At 45.7% G+C, this 19,685-nt stretch overlaps 1 protein-coding gene across 1 annotated transcript; it reads left to right on the top strand.

Moving 5' to 3' along the window:
* Nucleotides 1–892: 892 nt before the first annotated feature.
* LOC135261573 (CCR4-NOT transcription complex subunit 3-like) lies at nucleotides 893–18,505 on the top strand. Its single transcript, XM_064348030.1, has 18 exons — nucleotides 893–1,058; nucleotides 4,195–4,255; nucleotides 4,943–5,010; nucleotides 5,220–5,294; nucleotides 5,448–5,537; nucleotides 6,803–6,931; nucleotides 7,720–7,815; nucleotides 8,675–8,894; nucleotides 9,184–9,317; nucleotides 9,474–9,530; nucleotides 9,905–10,865; nucleotides 11,172–11,277; nucleotides 14,625–14,766; nucleotides 15,154–15,319; nucleotides 15,534–15,681; nucleotides 16,123–16,255; nucleotides 16,355–16,480; nucleotides 16,865–18,505. The coding sequence occupies exons 2-18, from the start codon at nucleotides 4,231–4,233 to the stop codon at nucleotides 16,961–16,963; spliced, it is 2,775 nt and encodes a 924-aa protein (XP_064204100.1). The 5' UTR covers nucleotides 893–1,058; nucleotides 4,195–4,230; the 3' UTR covers nucleotides 16,964–18,505.
* Nucleotides 18,506–19,685: the final 1,180 nt, after the last annotated feature.

The raw sequence follows: 19,685 nt of genomic DNA, 5'->3' as shown, positions 1-19,685 counted from the left end.
TTGTCAGGAAGCCTCATTACACCATCACTACTGTATGTTGATTTCTGGGGCTTGCCTTTCCTGCAGGTTCATTGCATTGTGGCAATATACTCATCAGTACATCCTCATATTGCACACAGATCTTGAGATGTGTGTGTGTGTGTACATATATAGAGCGCTACAATAAGCCATTGAAATGCACCCCAACTTTCTATCTCAATCTGTGGATGTGTGCACACTGTTAAAGTGTGACTGAACCTTGAACATAATTGCAGCTGGATATTAAATGTTCTTTCTAACTGCATGCTTGAGTGTGGAATTGTTTCTTTTTCTCTGCATTCCCAGCTGTTGTGAGAGATCACTGCCCACTATTGGCGGAGTGACTAGTAATGTCTTTCCAGGTAAGAAACTAATGGTTGGGATAATTTGGATGGTTTCCCTTCATTTTACTATTTTTATTTACCTCTGTCATGCATTCTTGATAAACAGGGCATATTGGCCCTGTAAACCAATTTAAAACTAATCTGATGGCTTTCATCACATGTTTTTTTCACAGTGATTTTATTTATGGAATAAAGTATTCATTGATTATCGAATCATGTTGTAATGCAATGTGCAAAGTGTGTAAAGATCCTGTCATGTGGGTAGAATTTTTTTCTTTATATCCATAATCTCTCCGAATCATTCGGATGCTAAATTAATGGTACGTGTCCGGCGTTCTGGTGACGTCATGAACGCTCGTAAAACTGACAAATCGCCGCAATCATTTGCTTTCCATTTTGAGCCAATCGCATGGAATGGTGAGCGGAAGTAGTAATATACTGCACCCTGAACGACAGAAAATCCTGACCAACAGTAGCTGTAATATATGATTAAAGGTCCAATGGCTTGCTGCCGAGGCGGGGAGGTAGGCCATCCGCGTAACAGGGGAGGTGGTGTTCCTGGTGGCCATCTTGGATTCACTGAGTGATTGTTTGGCATAAAGAAATAATAAAAAATAAAAATAAAGCTTGAAGGCTTAGAATATTAAGGTACAATATAAAAGGGTAAAGAGGCGAAGGGATATCAAGGAAAATCAGGTAGCTAATCATATTTTACTTCTGGAGAACAACATTGAATTGTGTAGGTTGTCATAGCTATCCTTTCCCATTTTAGCTAGCTAGCCAGCCAGCAAATACAATATGAAAACATTTGCCAGCCTAGTAAGCTAAGTAATTAGCTAACGTTGCTGAACCGGTTGTTGTGAGATGGGCAACGTTAATTTAAAAAGAGATTTGCTATCTAAACATCTCATAAAACACGCATCATGTTTGTACTAGCTTGTTAGCTAGGTAAGCTCTGGGTAGTTTTGACATTCGCTAAGCCAGCAGCTAGCTAACATTAGCTAGCTTACGATATGTGCTTTTGTGTTGCATTTATCTAGCTAGACTGTCGATATTTTGTTATCTAACGTTTGCTAACTTATGTAAGCAATGCATGTTACACCATCGAATGTAACTGCAACATTGCGCCGTAAACACGACTTCAAAGCTTGTGATAACATATTCTTATGGAAACGAACAGGGAAAGTTACTAGCTCGTTATCTAGTTAGCGAGCTAGTTGCTGTAGCTGGTTAGAGTACCCAGCTAACTCGGCTAATCGTAGGATTTGTCTTTCTGATTTTGCTAATTAAGAAAGTTCAGTCTGAGTGTTCGGGTAAGCTAGTAACAAATGGTCATTTCACATCTTCGGTGGACTGCTGTTGCAATGTGCACGCTACCTATCGGCACGCTTTCACGTCGCGTGGAAGTAACGGGCCTCATTTGGAGTTGTAGCAAGCTGGCTGTGTCTACAGCCACACTGTAACAATGTTGCAGACACTTCACGAATGTTGCCATTTGTATACGTATCCAAAGTTTTCTGTTTTGGTTCTTTTTTTTGGAATTGTGGAGTGAATAATACTATCTTGTCATTCTTATGGTCAGGATACCTAGCTAACATTTCTCACTGCCAGTGAATTGAACACGATGCAGACATGGTCATTGTCATTTTTTCTCTCGTCAATACAGTTTATTTTATTGCAATTAAATGCAAGGTTGCAATGCCCCGTTGATGTCTTTCCATGTGAAAGCAGTTACTAGTTGAGCATATCTCTTCGGGATACATGATCTTGACGTTTTGGGGGAAAAGGTGCATCTCTGTCGAAAATACATCTTCAAGGAAATATGAGTTTCGCTGTGTTACAAATTGCGAAAAGCGTTGCCTAGTTCACACCGGGGATTTAAGAGGGCAGCTGTAGTTCGCTTTGTAGCTATTACTATCGTAAATAAAGGCAGAAGTTCTTCACTAAAGTTTTATAATATCCAGGCACACTGCCTTCATGCTGTAGTTCTGTTGGCAGTCTTTGTTATACCAATTATGATCCGAAAAGCTGTTTAAAATGTATAAGTGTTGACATTGTAATTTAAGATCTTTCTAAATGTGCAACCGTTTTATTTAGGAGTACTACTTTGTTTGAAATTGAGTTGTATTACTCTTTACTAAACTGTGTGTCTCCATTAAGTTAGCAAGATTGACAAGTTCAGTAATCTCTTTGAGTGAGGCTTAGTTCTCTTTCTGTTTTTTCTTTATTATTTTTTTAATTTAAATTTCAGTTGAAGTGTATGCACCTAGTTGATACATTCGGGTGCATTCATTGTGGTTTAAAGAAAGAGAATACATTAAACACTTTGTAAAGCAGTTTGTGGATGTTATGCTTCCAGAGGTTGTACATACAAGTATATTAATTTTATAGTATTTATTTTTATAGTATTTTATAGTACATATTAGTATTTTAACTACAAATGGAAGTTGTATATTGTACTGGCTCTTCTTATCGTCTCAGTACTCAAATGGCACAAGCTGTTCACTCCGTGTTGATCTAATAAGCCATGCCAGTTTACTTGAGTGCACTGATCCCAGGTTGCATGCCCTATGGGAAATAGTTCCAACCAAAAATAAGACTACTTTTTGATGCGTTGTGGGGCTGCGTACACGCACACAACCTCTGGAGTGGTGACATAAGCTGCTTTGGAGTTCCTTGGAACTCATTTTCTTGCTTTATACTGCAATCCCTGAATACCCCCACATCGGTCATTGTAAAGTCAACAGGTTGTCAGAAAATTATGTAAATATCTGAAACATCCTTCCTCAAAAAATAACTTTTTGGGCCATTCAGATAAGCCCCATGAAGTGAGCTGTCGTGTTAAATCTGATGTTGGTGCTGTTCGCACACATTGCAGTGATCGGAGATTCAAAGTTACTGATCGGATACGATATGAATATGAACCCCGAATGAGACGTTAGTCTTCACCGATGAGGACAGCACTCCTCCGTTACGGATGGCCCATAATGTCACGTGTACCCATACATTAAGAGATGGATATCACAAGCTTTTCGCTGCCAATAACTAGGCTGGATTCTGCCCACATTTATGTAAATCCAGCATCATCCTTCTAGCAAAGCCATTTCAATTACCTCTGCTTTAACTCACAGATACACATTTGCAGTGGGCTTCCTAAGAGGGGCTAAATCAGTGAAACAAGTGTTCTTGCACATTCCTGGGGAAGCTTAATCTTAAAAATCAGTAGTGGTGTGTCTGTGGGTTCCTTTCTGTCTGCTCTTGCAGCTTGTCTGTAGGATAAGCTCGATGCATTAAAATATTGCCACCTGTGTGTTTATTGCTCCTTGTCCATAGTGAATTTAGCCTACATATTATATGAATACTGCAATCTCTTGTTTTGCCGTAGCATCACCTCACACACTCCAGGTAGACTCTTTGCGATTACATGCATCCTGTAACTAGTCATTAAAAGCATGTTTTATCTGCATTGTTTTTTTTCTGTAACTACGGTCCATCGTCCTCAGATTTCTCTCTAAGTGAAACATTCAATCCTCAGTTACCGCATTTAAAAATTATTACAGTGCTTTCATCATGGGTATTTAAAATTCTCGTCATATCTCAGTGAAATAATTTCTGCAAATTTCCCTTAAGATTAAGAAGGTTTCGTTTAACGTGATTATCCTATTAGTTATGCATATCCTCATCTCTCTCCAAGTAAAATGTGAAAAATGGTGTTACCTAGTCAGCAAGCATTCCGCTAACAGAAGCATTTCCCGTGTCTTTCTCTGATCTAATATACAATTTGTTTGCCTGTCAGAGTGCAGTTCAGGAATCTGTCCTCATTTCCTTACAGTGAAAGACGGTATGAAGAAAGCATCCTAGTCAAGCCATGGCTGATAAAAGAAAACTACAAGGTGGGTTCCCCCTCTCCTTTTCAAATTTTCACTTTCTAATATGCAGCACATGCAAAGACTATGTCATTGACTTAGATGTTTGAAATAAAGGAAATACGGTTTCAAGATAACAAGAATATAATAGCCATCTGAAATTGAATGGTATTTTTTTTTTTAAACTCAGTTTTAAGGACTGTTTGTGAAAGTGAAAAGGCCAAATGCTCACAAACACTCATCTTCCAGTGCTCATCCGTTTGAGTGCAAGAGGTTGGTCCTGGGGTTCATGTAAAAGTGTGTCAAATTGAATAGTTTTGGTTTGATGTTCACTCCTGGAAAGGTGGAATTGCAAACCAATTATCAAATGAAAGCATTTATGGCAGGAAGGAGTCCAGTGAGTCCACTGCCCTTTGCCTTTCTGCATTACCTTACCTTTACGGTATTGTTGCAGTTTTATGGTATTCAGTCATTTTGTAGCATCATTTGCCAGGCCCAGACACGTGGTACAAAGTGTGTGTAATGCAAGGCTTTGGCTGCAGGGTACAGGGTACAAGCCTTCAAAATATATGCTTTTTAAAATGTTTTTTTTTTTTTTAAATGATACATGGTGGCGCTTTTGTCTGAGACTGGCAAATTAGAACTTGTACGTCCCGTTGTTCTTGCTACCGTTCCACATCATTGATGACGAACACCCCTTCCTCCCCTCCACAGGTGAAATAGATCGATGTTTGAAAAAAGTAGCAGAGGGCGTAGAACAGTTTGAAGACATTTGGCAAAAGGTGAGAATTATCTCCAAGGAAATCCCTATTCTGGACGCTTTGTGTTTATTCAGCACATGTTAATATCAGAGGATGCTGAAGCGTAGGTCATTCTGAATGGATTACGGAGGAAAACTTGCTGATGTTTTGATTGCATGGTATGCTCAAAACTGATATTACACTAATCTTTTTTTTTTTTTGTCGGTATAATGGTTTTGTGTGTTACCCAGCTGCATAATGCCGCCAATGCAAACCAGAAGGAAAAGTATGAGGCAGACCTCAAGAAAGAAATAAAAAAATTACAGGTGGGAAAACATGAACGTTGGAACATTTTCCTGGTCAACTTTGTAGGTTCATTAATCTCAGACTGTTCAACAATTAAGCTCTTTCAGTGCCTGATTTAGCTTGTCTGTAGTGGAATGGTGCAACTTTGAACATTTTTCAACCTCTCCTCGCAGCGTCTTCGAGACCAGATAAAGACATGGGTGGCCTCAAACGAGATCAAAGACAAAAGGCAGCTAGTTGACAACCGCAAACTCATTGAAACGGTAGGAGGAATGCAATAAATTCATAACCCATTTCAACTTTTTTGACACGAAAAACACAAGCTTTCTAGCCAACCAGTATTTTAGCAGATTATATTAACATGATATAACGTTAAAAATGAATCTATTAATTTTTTGCTAACTGTTTTGTTAAGTATGGTGCATTAACTACAAATAAGCCATTTCTTACCAAAATGTCTTCTTTTTTTTAAATAAATGTTGATGATTTTCCTATTCTAATCCCAATTACCCAACAATTTTGAAAAGAAAGAAGTGAAATCTGCATATGAAATTTTAAAGAGATTTGTCCAACATTCTTATTCACAGATTCACATTATTTTGATAAATTGGCTTGTTACTAAACACAATGTCAGGGTTCATGAAATGAGGGGTTCTAAAAGTCAGTTCTGGAGTGTGTGCTGTCTTGTTACAGCCAAAAAAAAAAAAAAAAGAAGTGTTAGAGCAGATCTCCTGATCAGTTAAGGTTCTTGAAAATGTGTTTGTGTCATTTTGTTGTGAAATTTCGACACATGTCAGCAGGGTTAGGCAGTCTAATCTGAAAAGCGCCAGTATGGGTGAAGGTTTTTGTTTCAGCCCAACACTACAACACCTGATTCTACTAATGAACTAATCAAGCTCCTCAATCAAGACCTAGATAAGTAGAATCAGGTGTCTTAGTTCTGGGTTAAAACAAGAACCTGCACCCATACCGGCCTTTTTTGGATAAGGTTGGACACCCCCGTATTGATTGGACACTCCCGCATGATTGGCTCTTTTAACATTTTCTTCTAATTGTTTCAGTAACCAGGTGTCGACTATTTCAGCAGTTAGCACCCCATTGATTGCACTTGTCATTCTGCAATTTGATCAATTTCAAAATTATTTTAAAGGATTGTTTGGCAATTACTGAAAATAAGAGCATTCATTGTTCTAGTTTTTAAAAGTTCTAGAATGTGAATATGGTGCATTTTTCTCTTCACATTATGTAGTTAGCTCTGACATAATGGGGTCATAAGAGAGTAAATTATCCCTCAATCGCTGTTAAAAATGTCTAATTAAGAACAATAAGCAGCTCGTTACATTTCAGGGGCTGCAGTTGTGGTTGCAACAAAAACCAGCATACGCAGGGGGGGGAGGTCCTGGGCAGAGTTGAAGAGCCCCCGCACCGAACTGATGTATACGTTCTGTGCATCGGCGGTTTTTGGAATACCAGCGTGCCGATGGACTGATTCTCGCGTCGAAAATTCGACCGCGCTCTCTCTCCGCAGCAAATGGAGCGGTTCAAGATAGTGGAGCGGGAGACCAAGACCAAGGCCTACTCGAAGGAGGGGCTGGGCCTGGCGCAGAAGGTGGACCCGGCCCAGCGGGAGAAGGAGGAGGTGGGCCAGTGGCTGACGGTGAGTGCCCTGGACGCGGCGCCTCCTCGCCAGGCGTGAACATACAGTACGAGCGGAGCTGTTGGCGCCGTGCGATTTCTTCAGCACGCCCACGTGCACTTATTTGCTTTAATGTTACATTTAAAAAAAAAAAAAAAAAGTTCAAGTCATTTGCCAAGAGTCTCGCTGTAATGACTAATTCCCGTTATGACTAAGTATTTTGTGTCGAGTATTAAAAAGGTTCTCACTCAGACTTCCTGATGAAAATTAAATGTTTACTTGAGACCACTTTATTTATTTATTAAGCGCGGCGTTTCCATATTTTGCTAGCAGATGACATTAACTTTCAAAGGCGTTCGTCATGCCCTGTACGAATTTTATCCCAGGTTGCTATCGAGCTCGAAGCAGCCCGTGTGTCACATCGTTCTGTGACGCTGCCAGTAACACTCACAGGTTGCCTCGGGCTATTTGCATGAATTCATTTGGCGTCCGAGCTGCTGCCGCGTGTTAAGCTGTCTATCCACTTGGTTTTCATGCTGACCCTACCCTGTCCTCGAATAATATTGGCCACTGTGTCTGACTTTAATGTGGATGTTGCTGACAGGAAAAAAAACAGATAAGACTGAGAAGTCATTGCTGGCCTGTTGCCACCGAGCCCTGCTTCGCATGCTTGCCAGTGTTATTTGGAGCAGATTTCTGTTTGAACGGATTTGAACTCGAGGTAATTTACAGACAGCGTTGTGACGCATTGTGTGATGCATCGATTCTGAGCCGCCAGTTTCCTCTCTGTCTCTCTCTGCCTCCCACAGAATACGATAGACACTCTGAACATGCAGGTGGACCAGTTTGAAAGTGAAGTGGAGTCTCTGTCTGTCCAAACTCGAAAGAAGAAAGGTGACAAAGAGGTCAGTTTCCCCTCTATTTCTGATATTCACCTCGGCTGAGAGCTAATGCTGTCACTTGTTCGTATGAAAGTTTATTCCGTTTTTTTTCTTTATTTCTCCGAGCCCAGTCGTGGTCTCATTCCTGTCATATTTTCTCCCCCACAATGACCTCCGTCAGTGCAGAAAAGCGTACACACTCCTCCGTAGCGAATGCTTCCAGCTGCTGCTTGTCACTCCACAGCCCACTGCTTTGAGGCGTACGCTCCACGTAAAGCCATACTGCAGGCCCATAATCAGTCAGGCAAACCGGTCTTGAGCAAGGAGGCGCTCAACTGGGCACTGAGACACTTGATTCGACACTAAACCCCGCTGGTCATGTACACCGAAAGAAATTTGTCACATGCGGTGTGACACCCCTGGACGGGAGATGCGGTGTTTGCACCGTAATTTACCTCACGGACAAAGAGAGCGCACCCGCCCCAACACAGAAACAAACGAGCACCTTCACTCTTCCACCTCACGGGTTCCAGGCAACCACAGTAAACTAACACAACGAAATCAAACAATGAAGCGAAAGCAAAATGCAGCTTTTCGTCTTGCCCCTGGTCTCGGCTGACCAGCTTCTCAGTTTCCAGCTTCGCTTTTCAGAAGCCGTTGTCTTTCGCTTTGTCTTCTGCGCACCGACAAACGGACTCCGAAACGGACTCGCTCACTTGGAGTGTGCTCCTGATCTCAGCCCCCAATCTGCCACAGACCAAGACCAGACCAAGTGCCACACAGTTGTTTTAGCAGGACCAGACTCTTGATAAGCTCCTCAACACTTAAACTTACTGTACCGCGATACCCAGAATGCTTATGGTCTCTTCCTCCCTTTCTGCAGAAACAGGACCGGATAGAGGAGCTTAAGCGCTTCATTGAAAAGCACAGGTACCACATCCGCATGCTAGAGACCATCCTGCGCATGCTGGACAACGACTCGGTGCAAGTGGACTCGATCCGGAAGATCAAGGACGACGTGGAGTACTACCTCGACTCTTCACAGGACCCGGACTTTGAGGAGAACGAGTTCCTGTACGATGACCTGGACCTTGAAGATATTCGTGAGTACCAATGGTCCAGCAGCCGATGGCTTGCTAGATTTTACAGTCTTGGTGCATCTGAACACGTGTGTTGCTGTCACTAAAATTAAGAAGAGACATAGGCGAGCATACAATGCTAATGTATTTGAGCACTGAAATTGTATTGCATTAATGCAATTTTATACAGACTGTTCAAACCTAAATATGTACTCATTTCCAATTTGAGCTGCATGTTGACAGTGAGGCAAGTTGTTCAGCTGGTTGTGCTCTCCAGCGTGTAATTCTGTAATTCTCATCCCCGTACCTCCAGCTCAAGCCCTGGTGGCAACGTCTCCGCCTGGTCACTCTCACATGGAGGATGACCTCTTCCTCCACTCCAGCAGTACACCCACCTCCACCACCTCCTCTTCCCCAATACCTCCCTCACCTGCTACTTGCACTACGGTAAGCGTCTAGGCCACCCGCCCCCCTCCCCCATCATTGAATGTTTCAGCTGTGTTTCTATGGAGGAATGAATATGAGTTGGAGGAGATGAAAATGTATGTATCGTCATAACTCTTCTTCATGCTTTTGTCGGTTCATGCTCATGTTTTTTTCCAGGAGAACTCGGAAGACGACAAGAAGAGGGGACGCTCTACAGACAGTGAAGTCAGTCAGGTGAGTCGAGCTCCTGTCCTGTAATTGGACTGGTAATCATTCAAAACCATTTTTGTTGGGCGTTCACACCTGATAGTGATAACCATGGCTATGAGTGGCAGGCTCATGTGTTTCAGGGAATTTTATCACAATATTTTCTTTGAAAAAGAGCTCACTGCATCTGTACGAGTTTGCTGTTTTCACAACTTTTTTGAACACCATATTGACTTGCCATGTTGGTGAATAACTATTTTGTTATTAAGCTTTGTTGAATTGCCTTGGCCAATAAATGCTATTGTTTGCTTGCATTTATTAGCAGAAGATGTACTGCCATATTCTACTATGCCGATGCTATCTACTTGCATGGGAGCAGTAACGCCTTCTCATTCTTTCAGTCACCAGTAAAGAATGGAAACCCCTCTTCGTCACTGTCATCCTCCTCCTCCTCGTCCTCCTCCTCTTCCTCGTCCTCTTCTGGAGCCTCCTCGTCCTCTCTGGTCTCCATGGCAACCATTACGGGGGGCAGCGGAGCCATCACGGGGGGCAACAGTCTCCTAGGTAGCATGGGGGGCCTCCTCTCCAACTCGGGCAGCTACAGCACAGCGACCCAGCAGCCGCAGCAGTCGCAGCAGCAGAACCAGCAGCAGCACCCGCCCCCGGCCAAAAACTCTCCCTCCAACACCAACCCCAGCCCCTCCAACCTCCTCCTCCTCCCCACCTCCGCGGCCTCCTCGCCTCCCAGCACCAGCACGCCCGGCCCCCTCGCCACAAACTCCCAACCTCAGGGCACCTCGGGGCCCACCTCCACTTCGGCCTTGGGGCTGGGGCTGGGGCTGGGCCTGGGCAAAGGCGGCGTGACGGGGGCCGGCAGCACCAGCCAGATGTCGGGCCTGGGCCTGTCGGGGATGCCGGCGTCCCTCAACACCATGGCCGGGCTTCTGTCCAGCTCCACGCCCGCCCCGTACGCCCAGGCTGCCGCCTCGGGGGCGGTGGGCAGCGGGCTGGGCGGGTCCATCGGGGGCGGAGCCGGCAGCAGCAGCGGCAGCTCCGGCGGGGCGGTCACCGGGAACGGCAGCAACGGGAGCGGGGTGTCGTCCGGCTTGCTGGGCTCCGGCGGCGGAGTGGGCGGGGTCGGCGGCGGGATCCTGGGCCTGGGCTCCGGGCAGACGGCCGTCCAGGGCCCCCCTCAGATGTCCCCGAGCCCCGTTGGCGGCCTGGCTCCTGGGAACTCCGTGGGAGTCATAGGGGGTAACGGAGGCAGTTCGGGGGCAGTTGGGAGCGGGGGAGTTGGTGCAGGAGGAGGCAGCGGGGCGCTCGCCAGGCCCCCCAGTGGCCAGAAGCAGAACGGCAGTACCAGTGAGTACAGAATGTCTTTTACGTGACTACCCCTGTGTGTTTGCCAGTGTTTAGTGTGCTTACTGTATGTAATCCGCACCAGTCTATTTTGGTCAGATTGACATGCAAACTACAACCCAGACATAAATGCAATCTATTTTTGTCTGTCTGTGTTAATGTAGGTACTGCAGCTGTGGTTACATACAGACAGCCTATATGTAGGCTTGTTAGTTGGAGTACTTCAGTGTGGTTCTTGACTGTACTTTACCCCTGACCTTATATTGTTTATGTGTTCTATTTAAATCCTTTCCTCACATTGACCCACAGGTTACAGTGCAGTAGTTGCAGACAGCGCGCCAGACTCCGCCCTCAGTAGTGCCAGCCAATCACAAAGTGGCCAACCCTCTTCCTTGGGACCTACATCCAATCCACCGTGAGTTATTTCTTTTATGTTTGTGGCTGCATAAGTAATGGATTTGTACTGGTAGCATGAAAGGATTTTTATTTTATTTTTAAGCAGGTGCTCCATCATGTAGAGCTGTCATTAATATGTACAATTCTTAGGGTGACTCATTTTGTAGCACCCCCTTTTTGACACAAGCCTGAAATTGACAAACCCAAAATAAAATGGTATTCTTGAACCCTCATGACTACAGGTATAATCCTGGTCTCTTCTGAAAGGTAACCCTTGGGAGTTTGCTTTCCATGAGTCAGAAGTACTCTAAATATTACTGAAGCAAAGTAACAGATGCTCAAACACGGTGAAGTGGAAGTCCCCCCCCCTTTTTTTTTTAAATATTTTTTTGGGCTTTTTTCAGCTTTATTAGGCAGGATAGTGTAGAAAGACAGGAAGAACTAGGAGGAAAGAGAGGGAGAGACATGCCACAAAGGTTGGCAGTCGAACTCGAACCGCGGACGTCACGGCTCGCAATGAGCATGTGGAAAGCCCTCTATGGGCTACGCCACTGGAGGCCCCCCCCCCCCCTTTTTTCTTTTTTTTTTTGAGTGGATACAGACTAAAATGCTTTTCAGTCGTAAGCAACCTTACTTTGAACTCTAACTATCACGCATTTGTTCTTTTGAAATAAACGGTTGGTGTGGTATGGTATTTCTGACAATGAGCTCTATTGGCCTGTTTTTTTTTTTTGAGAGAAAGTGCTGTCGTCTTGAATTTACCACTAATGCAGTCAGTGACTGGAAAATGAGTCGTGAGACTCGAGCCTTTTGTAACCACCAGAAGTGCTGTCAGTTGGACCGCCGTCCTGCTGACGTTGCATATACTGATAAAATCATCAGAAACGGGGACTTTTAAAGGGACTAGAAGTAGAACACGAGCACCTAGACCTGTAAATCCAGAAGATGTAAGTGTCTGGCACAACAGCAATTAACTCCTGTATGCATGCCATGCTGTTTGGTCTGTATTGGCAAATACTCAGTAATATGAGTCACACCTCTCTCCCAAATGGAAAAGTTATATATACAGAAAATGTATTGAAATAAAACGCAAATATGTTTTTTTACAATATCTGGACAAACATTCAAATTATTTCCATAGTTTTAAAGACATTCTTTATAATAGTATTTATGTAAAATTGTAAACAATATTTTGCGGTGTATGCAAATTCCAGGAAGAAAAAGCCCATCAGCAGATGGGCTGTGAGTTGGGTTCAAAAAATGCTTATAAATGGGACTGAAGTAGGAGATTGTTACGGCTGGCTCGACTGGCCGCAACAAACAAAGTCCAGATGGGTCAAAAACACGACAGAAACTGATCTAAAAACAAACCCAGACATTTATTAATCTAAATAACAAACAAAAACACACAAAGTTCACAAAACAAAAGCTCTCCACACAAATCACAAACCCCAAAATAAAAACCTCTCCCCTGCCTCATACTACTGGGCTTTATATTGGGCCACAGGCAGGTGGAAGCAATCAGGCAATTAAGTAATTACGCAACTACCTCCACCTGCACTACCCAGGCAAGCAGAGGCAGGGGACGTAACACCCCCACCCTTAAGACAAAAAAAAAAAAGACAAAAACTAAAGGTCTTTTTTTTTCTTCTTCAAATTACTATACAAAACAAAAAATAAATACCAAATGTCCACAAATTGTCCAGAGAAATCTGCCACTGTAGGGAAGTGTGTGTCTGCGCGCAGCCTCCTCGCCGCCGCAGGGTACTGTGTGTCTGCGCGCGTCGTCCTCGACGCCGCAGGGAAGTGTGTGTCTGCGCGCGTCGTCCTCGATGCCGCAGGGACCTGTGTGTCTGCGCGCGTCGTCCTCGACGCCGCAGGGACCTGTGTGTCTGCGCGCGTCGTCCTCGACGCCGCAGGGACCTGTGTGTCTGCGCGCAGCCTCTTCGCTGCCGCAGGGAAGTGTGTGTCTGCGCGCGTCGTCCTCGACGCCGCAGGGAAGTGTGTGTCTGCGCGCGTCGTCCTCGACGCCGCAGGGAACTGTGTGTCTGCGCGCGTCGTCCTCGACGCCGCAGGGAACTGTGTGTCTGCACGCGTCGTCCTCGACGCCGCAGGGAACTGTGTGTCTGCGCGCGCCGTCCTCGACGCCGCAGGGAACTGTGTGTCTGCGCGCGCCGTCCTCGACGCCGCAGGGAACTGTGTGTCTGCGCGCGGCCTCCTTGCCGCCGCAGGGAACTGTGTGTCTGCGCGCGTCGTCCTCGACGCCGCAGGGAACTGTGTGTCTGCGCGCGTCGTCCTCGACGCCGCAGGGTACTGTGTGTCTGCGCACGGCCTCCTTGCCGCCGCAGGGAAGTGTGATGGCAGATCCCGGACGAGCCCCCATTTTGTTACGGCTGGCTCGACTGGCCGCAACAAACAAAGTCCAGATGGGTCAAAAACACGACAGAAACTGATCTAAAAACAAACCCAGACATTTATTAATCTAAATAACAAACAAAAACACACAAAGTTCACAAAACAAAAGCTCTCCACACAAATCACAAACCCCAAAATAAAAACCTCTCCCCTGCCTCATACTACTGGGCTTTATATTGGGCCACAGGCAGGTGGAAGCAATCAGGCAATTAAGTAATTACGCAACTACCTCCACCTGCACTACCCAGGCAAGCAGAGGCAGGGGACGTAACAGAGATCTTTGATCAGGTCGAGGAGCCAAAGCTGTCAGCGGGTTACAATCCGTAAGAGAGGTGGAAAACTTGCAGTAATTTGAAACGGCTCAACTGGTGATAAATTGTATTTATACTGGAGTATATGTGCAGTCAGAACACATTACACATTACCGTTACATTCAGGCAGTGTTATAAATGCCCTTTTAAATTCACTGCCCCATGCTGATTTTTACCTCCATGTGAACAATATGTTGCTTGACTCATTCGTTTCTATCGATCATTGAACCTTTTTAGAACCTTTTCGAGCCGAGAACCTTTTTACACTTCCTGGATGTGTCGATGCACTGTGCATCAAACCATCATGACACGAAGCGCCCTGGTGCTTTCAAGGCTATTATGTCAGTGAAAAGGAAGGATTTTTTAAATGTAAAAAGTTGCTTTAGCTGAAATCAAAGTGAAAGCGCAGAACAATAGGTGAGTTGTTCTGGCTGTGCATTATCTGTTCTATAGCTGTATAACTAACACAAACAGTACCGTCTAAGAGCTCACAAGCAAGCCACCTGAATCATCTGTTCCCTAAAATGGTGTCCGTAAGCATAGGAAAATAATGGTTCTGTCTTATATAGCCAGTCAGTGATGATATGGATATGGAGTCGAGTGTTGAGGCTTTTTCTCTCTTGTCTCCACCCCCCGACAGCAAGGAGAGCAGCTGCAGCCTCCTGAGCTCCATGACCCTGGCCCCCAGCTCGCCCTCGCCGTCCTACAGCGAGAGCAAGCCGGGCGGCGGGAGCCTGCTCAACGGGCCGCACTCCTACAGCCAGGCCTCGGAGGGCATCAAGGTGAGAGCGCCCGCCCGCTCGCCCGCCCGCCCTGCTCGCCCGCTCGCTCGCCCGCCCGCGGCGGCTCTGCGCTTCTCGAAGGCCCGTAATTATCACCTGCGCCGCGCCAGCCCCGGCCTCCTCAGACGCGCTCTCTGAAGGTTACGGCATAAAGAGCCTCCCACGCAGAATAATTATCCCGCCTCTTAGCGCCGATGACTCGCTGGAGAGGCCGAGGCGAGCGGGGAAAGGCGCCGCGGTTCAGCAGGCAGGGAAGAGAGCGGGGAGGCTTCTTCCCTGCCGGAGCCGAGCGCGCTAGCGAACGAACAGACGCGCGCGCTAGCGCCGACCCCCGCGGCGGCCTGTCATGTGACCTCCCCTGTGCTTCTCCCCCCCCCCCTTCTGCAGGCTCCAGAGCCCCTCAGCTCTCTCAAGTCCATGGCAGAGAGGGCGGCGCTGGGCTCGGGACTGGAGGGAGGAGACCTACCCGCCCTGCACCTGGCCGACAGAGGTGAGCGTGCGCGCGAGCGCTCCCCCCGCTCTGCGCCGAGCCTAGCTGTGAGCGTTCGGCCATGTCACGTGTCTGAGAACCTGACACTGTGAAATGGATCCTTCCATACTGTGCTGAGTGGTATTGGTGAGTGTAAGTAAATGAGATGGTCACAAGATACTCTGGCAGGTGCCTAAATGCATGCTCTTGCTCCATTCCCCCCCCCCAGACATCCCTTCGTGGGTCGAGGCCACGCTCACTCGAGCTGCCCCCCCCATCTCCTCCCCCGCCTCCTCAGCGCCAGCCTGTCGAGTCAGCATCCCCCCGTCGCTGGGGGTGTGCCCCCTCGGGCCCGTCCCGCTCTCCAAAGACCAGATGTACCAGCAGGCCATGCAGGAGTCGGCCTGGACGCACATGCCCCACCCCTCCGACTCGGAGAGGATCAGGTAGAGTGGGGCGGGCCCGTGGGCGTGTCTGAGCTGTGACTCGTGTCCACTGCTGCTTTTGCATTGGCTGTTCTGGGCTGCCTGTATTCATGTGAGCCCCTTCCTTTTCTGTCACTGTTCTTACCCATTTGGGACTTAAGGTAATGTCATGATTCTGTAGAATCCTAATAAAATGATTTAGAACCAACTCGAGATGAAGCACCATTAAGACCCAGCACTTCATATATTGTCTAAAATATATAGCAGTAATTTTATTCTCCTTTATATAAGCCACAGTTTTTTTTTTTTTTTTTTTTTTTTTTTTTTTTTTTTGTCAGCATCCTGCTTCTTTTCACTGCTTCAGGTGAAATGTTTCGATGCTGACAATGAATAAAAGTATTATACAGTGAATATATGCATTCTAATCTGCTCTGTGCTCTCTCCTCTCGTCGCCCCCTACAGGCAGTACTTGATGAGGAACCCGTGCCCCACCTTGCCTTTCCACCACCAGGTGCCCCCTCCTCACTCTGACTCAGTGGAGTTCTACCAGCGGCTGTCCACCGAGACGCTCTTCTTCATATTCTACTATCTGGAGGTAAGCCCATCTGCCCAGTGCGCGTAGGACAGGACTCGCATGAGGCCTGAGGGTCAGTCCGGTCTGAGGAAACCCACCCCCCTCCCGTTTCCTCTGCAGGGCACCAAGGCACAATACCTAGCAGCCAAGGCACTGAAGAAGCAATCATGGCGATTCCACACCAAGTACATGATGTGGTTTCAGAGACACGAGGAGCCCAAAACCATCACGGATGAGTTTGAACAGGTACGCCCCGTCCCCCTGTAGAGCCACCATGAAATAATTACGGTAATTCACCTTTCGGATTACCGCCGGTGTTCAGTTGCCGAAGGTAAACCAGCTCATTCGTCTGAAGTTAATGGAAGTCGAGAGTCATGAAGGATGTTTCCTCAAGGAATTGAGGATGAAGTTTCCCTGTGAAAGCAGCAGTTTGAGAGTTAATGCAGCCTTTCATCTTAGCATTTTTAAATTGAAGTTCCTATGCCTTTTTACAGGTAAGGGGTAATACCCTTCATTTCAGATGTATAGCAAAGGCACTGTTGAAGGCTCTGGTGGAAGGTGATGCATGTATTTGAATGGCCTGTCACCGCTGTTCCGATGGAGGTGTCTGACGAGCACGTTCTCTTGCAGGGGACGTACATTTACTTTGACTATGAGAAGTGGGGCCAGAGGAAGAAGGAAGGATTCACATTTGAGTACAGGTACCTCGAAGACCGAGACCTCCAGTGACTGACCGTCGGGAGGCGCGATGGAGAGGTGGAGAAAAAGCAGGGTCTACTACTGTTGACATTCCTGGATTGAATTTCAACACAGTGGGACGAGACGGATGCAAAGACGACTCTTCATGTCTGTTTGTGCAAATGCATTTGGGTCACCTTCCTTGCCCTGGAGAAAACACCCCCTCCCCCCGCACACACATCCCCCACTACCCCCCTCCCCCCACATCATTTGACTGATGCTTTTAAATCACCATGCTGAACTGAAAGTGTTTGGCCGAATGTTGCTTTGATTTCAGGGTTTTTTTTTTTTTTTCCTTTCAACATTTTAAATCACGACTCACTCGAGAACCAAAGAAAATAAGCGAGACCCCCAATAACCCTTAAGGTATGGGGTCAGGCGAGATGAGCGAGAGGGAAATTCAGACGATACCTGGGTTGGGTGGGGGGGTGGGGGTGAAAGTCAAGGGCCAGAACGTTTCACCATTTCACAGCAGTTTGTGCTGCTGCCGCTGCCTGTTTTCCAAAGTGCAGCCCCACGCGTTCAAGCCCCACCCTCCTCACGCAGTCGTAGGCCCGCACACCCAGCCCCTGCACCAGGAGCCGCTTCTTCCTTTGCCAAACCTGGCCTGGATCAAACTGCTGTGCAGCGAGGGTCCTCTCTCCATCCTCCATGAAATCATCAGTCTGTTGGCTGTGGGCAATGACAAATAAGACCACCATCTCGGACACCCAAACATTGTGTGTGTAGTACGTGTTTACAAGAGAAAAAGGCAAGCCAAATGTGAGACAACCTGATGAGTTACACCAACAAAGCAAGGCTTTTTATCAATTTGATAAATTAATATAAACTCATAAATCATTCACAATTGCACTTCCAAGCTTGGGAGAAGACGAAATAAATCTTTTAGATTAACTTGTATATATCTATATTTTGTGGGCGGGATGGAAGGCCAGTGTGTCAAAAAATGTGTGATTTGGAATTTGTACAGCATCATAAATTAGGAAGAAATGAGCTTCTCTTCCTCCCCAGCTTTGTAGTGCAGAAATAGAACTGACTCAAATGAAAAAGCACATCATGCCTTTCAAAGTGCTTTTATTCCCCTCGATTTCCATTGCCGTCTTTCCATTTCATAATTATTTTTAAACATCTTTCGGTTTTGGAGTGCAACTATGAATGATTTTGTTTTCCATGCAAGTGAATTTATCCATTTTGAAAGCATTTCCAAGAAATTGAGCAGTTAAATACAATTTTTAATTAATTTTGGGGGAGCGGGGGGGCTATTTGGAAGACCACAAAGCACCATTTATATTGAGTCCTGTTTTAATGTTTGACATGTTTACTTTGGGCTATAGAAGGGAAGTGAAGGGTCATTGAAAGCAGAAATGTGAATTTCTCCCAAAAAAACTGTTGTATAGACTTTTTCATCCTTTATTTTTTTGTTGTCATCTGGACAGCATGGTAAATAACACGTAAAAGTGGAGTAAAGCAAATAAGACATAACAGTGAAATAAAGGATTGTAAAATATTAATAAAACAATTACTTTTCAGAAATGTGTAGGCTGATTCCTTGTGCAAATCACCAATTAGTGAGTGCTGGTTTAAATTGTGAATTTGTACAGCTAATTCTGGGCACATATAAATTCCTTTTACAGTTTGAGAAATAAGCGTTGTGTTCCCTCCACAGACTGATAAAAGAAAATTTATAAAAACAATATTCATCGTCAAAAAAAATGTCCTTTGAATAACCAAGGTTAATGCAAAAAATATGTACCAGTGTGTGACAATTCTGGATGAAACCGTTTCCAAGCCACAGATTGCCTATACCAGAAAAGTGTGTATTAGATGTGGCCTGGCAGAAGGGAACTCAACAATTGCTGCCAGGAGACTGTATTCCTGTCCCCCTGGCAATGGCAGAACACAGGGGAAATGGAAGCCAAATGACGGATTCAAATGCCTATATCCAACAGTTGTCTTTGGACGAGGGCATCCGATTGGACTTGAATGCGGCTGAATCTCTGCGGTTTCCCTGCGTATCAGTGTTTCAAAAAAACGCTCCTGCTGTAGCTTTCTAATCCTGCGAAGGAAATCTAATTTTGTGTCGTGACAGGAATTCTGTGCTTATATTCTCTGATAATGGACACAGATGATTAGATTTACACCCCCACGCATCTGCACAGTGCCAGTACCCAGCATCGCCATTCAGTGCTTTCAATCTACTGCATACTGTAATGGCAGTTTGATGGTCATGTTGTTTCACAAAATTCTAAGATGGGAGACTATATCAGTTGTATACTAAAAGAAAACAGTGATTGTATACAGTGTGGGAGGAAACCCACACTGTCCAGTCGAGAGAATGTAACCAAACGTATGAGGAAGTCAAGAACAGGGGTCTGCAGTGCTGGTCAGGTAGAGCTGCAAGGTTTTCTGGTTTTAAAATCTGAAAACGTTAACAGTTGAAGTTCATTCAGACTCAAGGAATCGAGCGGGGCGCATTGACTAAACCGCTTTGAAGATTTAAGTGCAAGTAACAAAAAAGCATCCCCTGTGGCTCTCCAGGACAAGGTTTGCAAACCATCTAGAACTCAACAGGAGGTGTAGAGATGGTCCAAATGTTGCTCTCAGTTGTGGAAAGCCAGCACATAAGCCCCAAACTGCTTGCTGTGAGCAAAACCCAAAGGCTTCATGAAAGCAGAAATAAGCAAAGGAACTTGCCTAAAAGGTACTTGAGTGC

Source organism: Anguilla rostrata, chromosome 8 (genome assembly GCF_018555375.3).
Source record: "Anguilla rostrata isolate EN2019 chromosome 8, ASM1855537v3, whole genome shotgun sequence".
Lineage (NCBI taxonomy): Eukaryota > Metazoa > Chordata > Actinopteri > Anguilliformes > Anguillidae > Anguilla > Anguilla rostrata.
The sequence above is the reverse complement of the archived record's forward strand: the minus strand, read 5'-3'. Positions and strand labels throughout refer to the sequence as shown.

Excerpts from the sequence above, each read along its gene's own strand:
- LOC135261573 (XM_064348030.1), top strand. The coding sequence starts at position 4,231 with ATGGCTGATAAAAGAAAACTACAAG. Across the intron at positions 11,278-14,624 it reads GGACCTACATCCAATCCACC|CAAGGAGAGCAGCTGCAGCC; the intron begins GTGAGTTATTTC and ends ACCCCCCGACAG. Across the intron at positions 16,256-16,354 it reads TCATATTCTACTATCTGGAG|GGCACCAAGGCACAATACCT; the intron begins GTAAGCCCATCT and ends TTTCCTCTGCAG.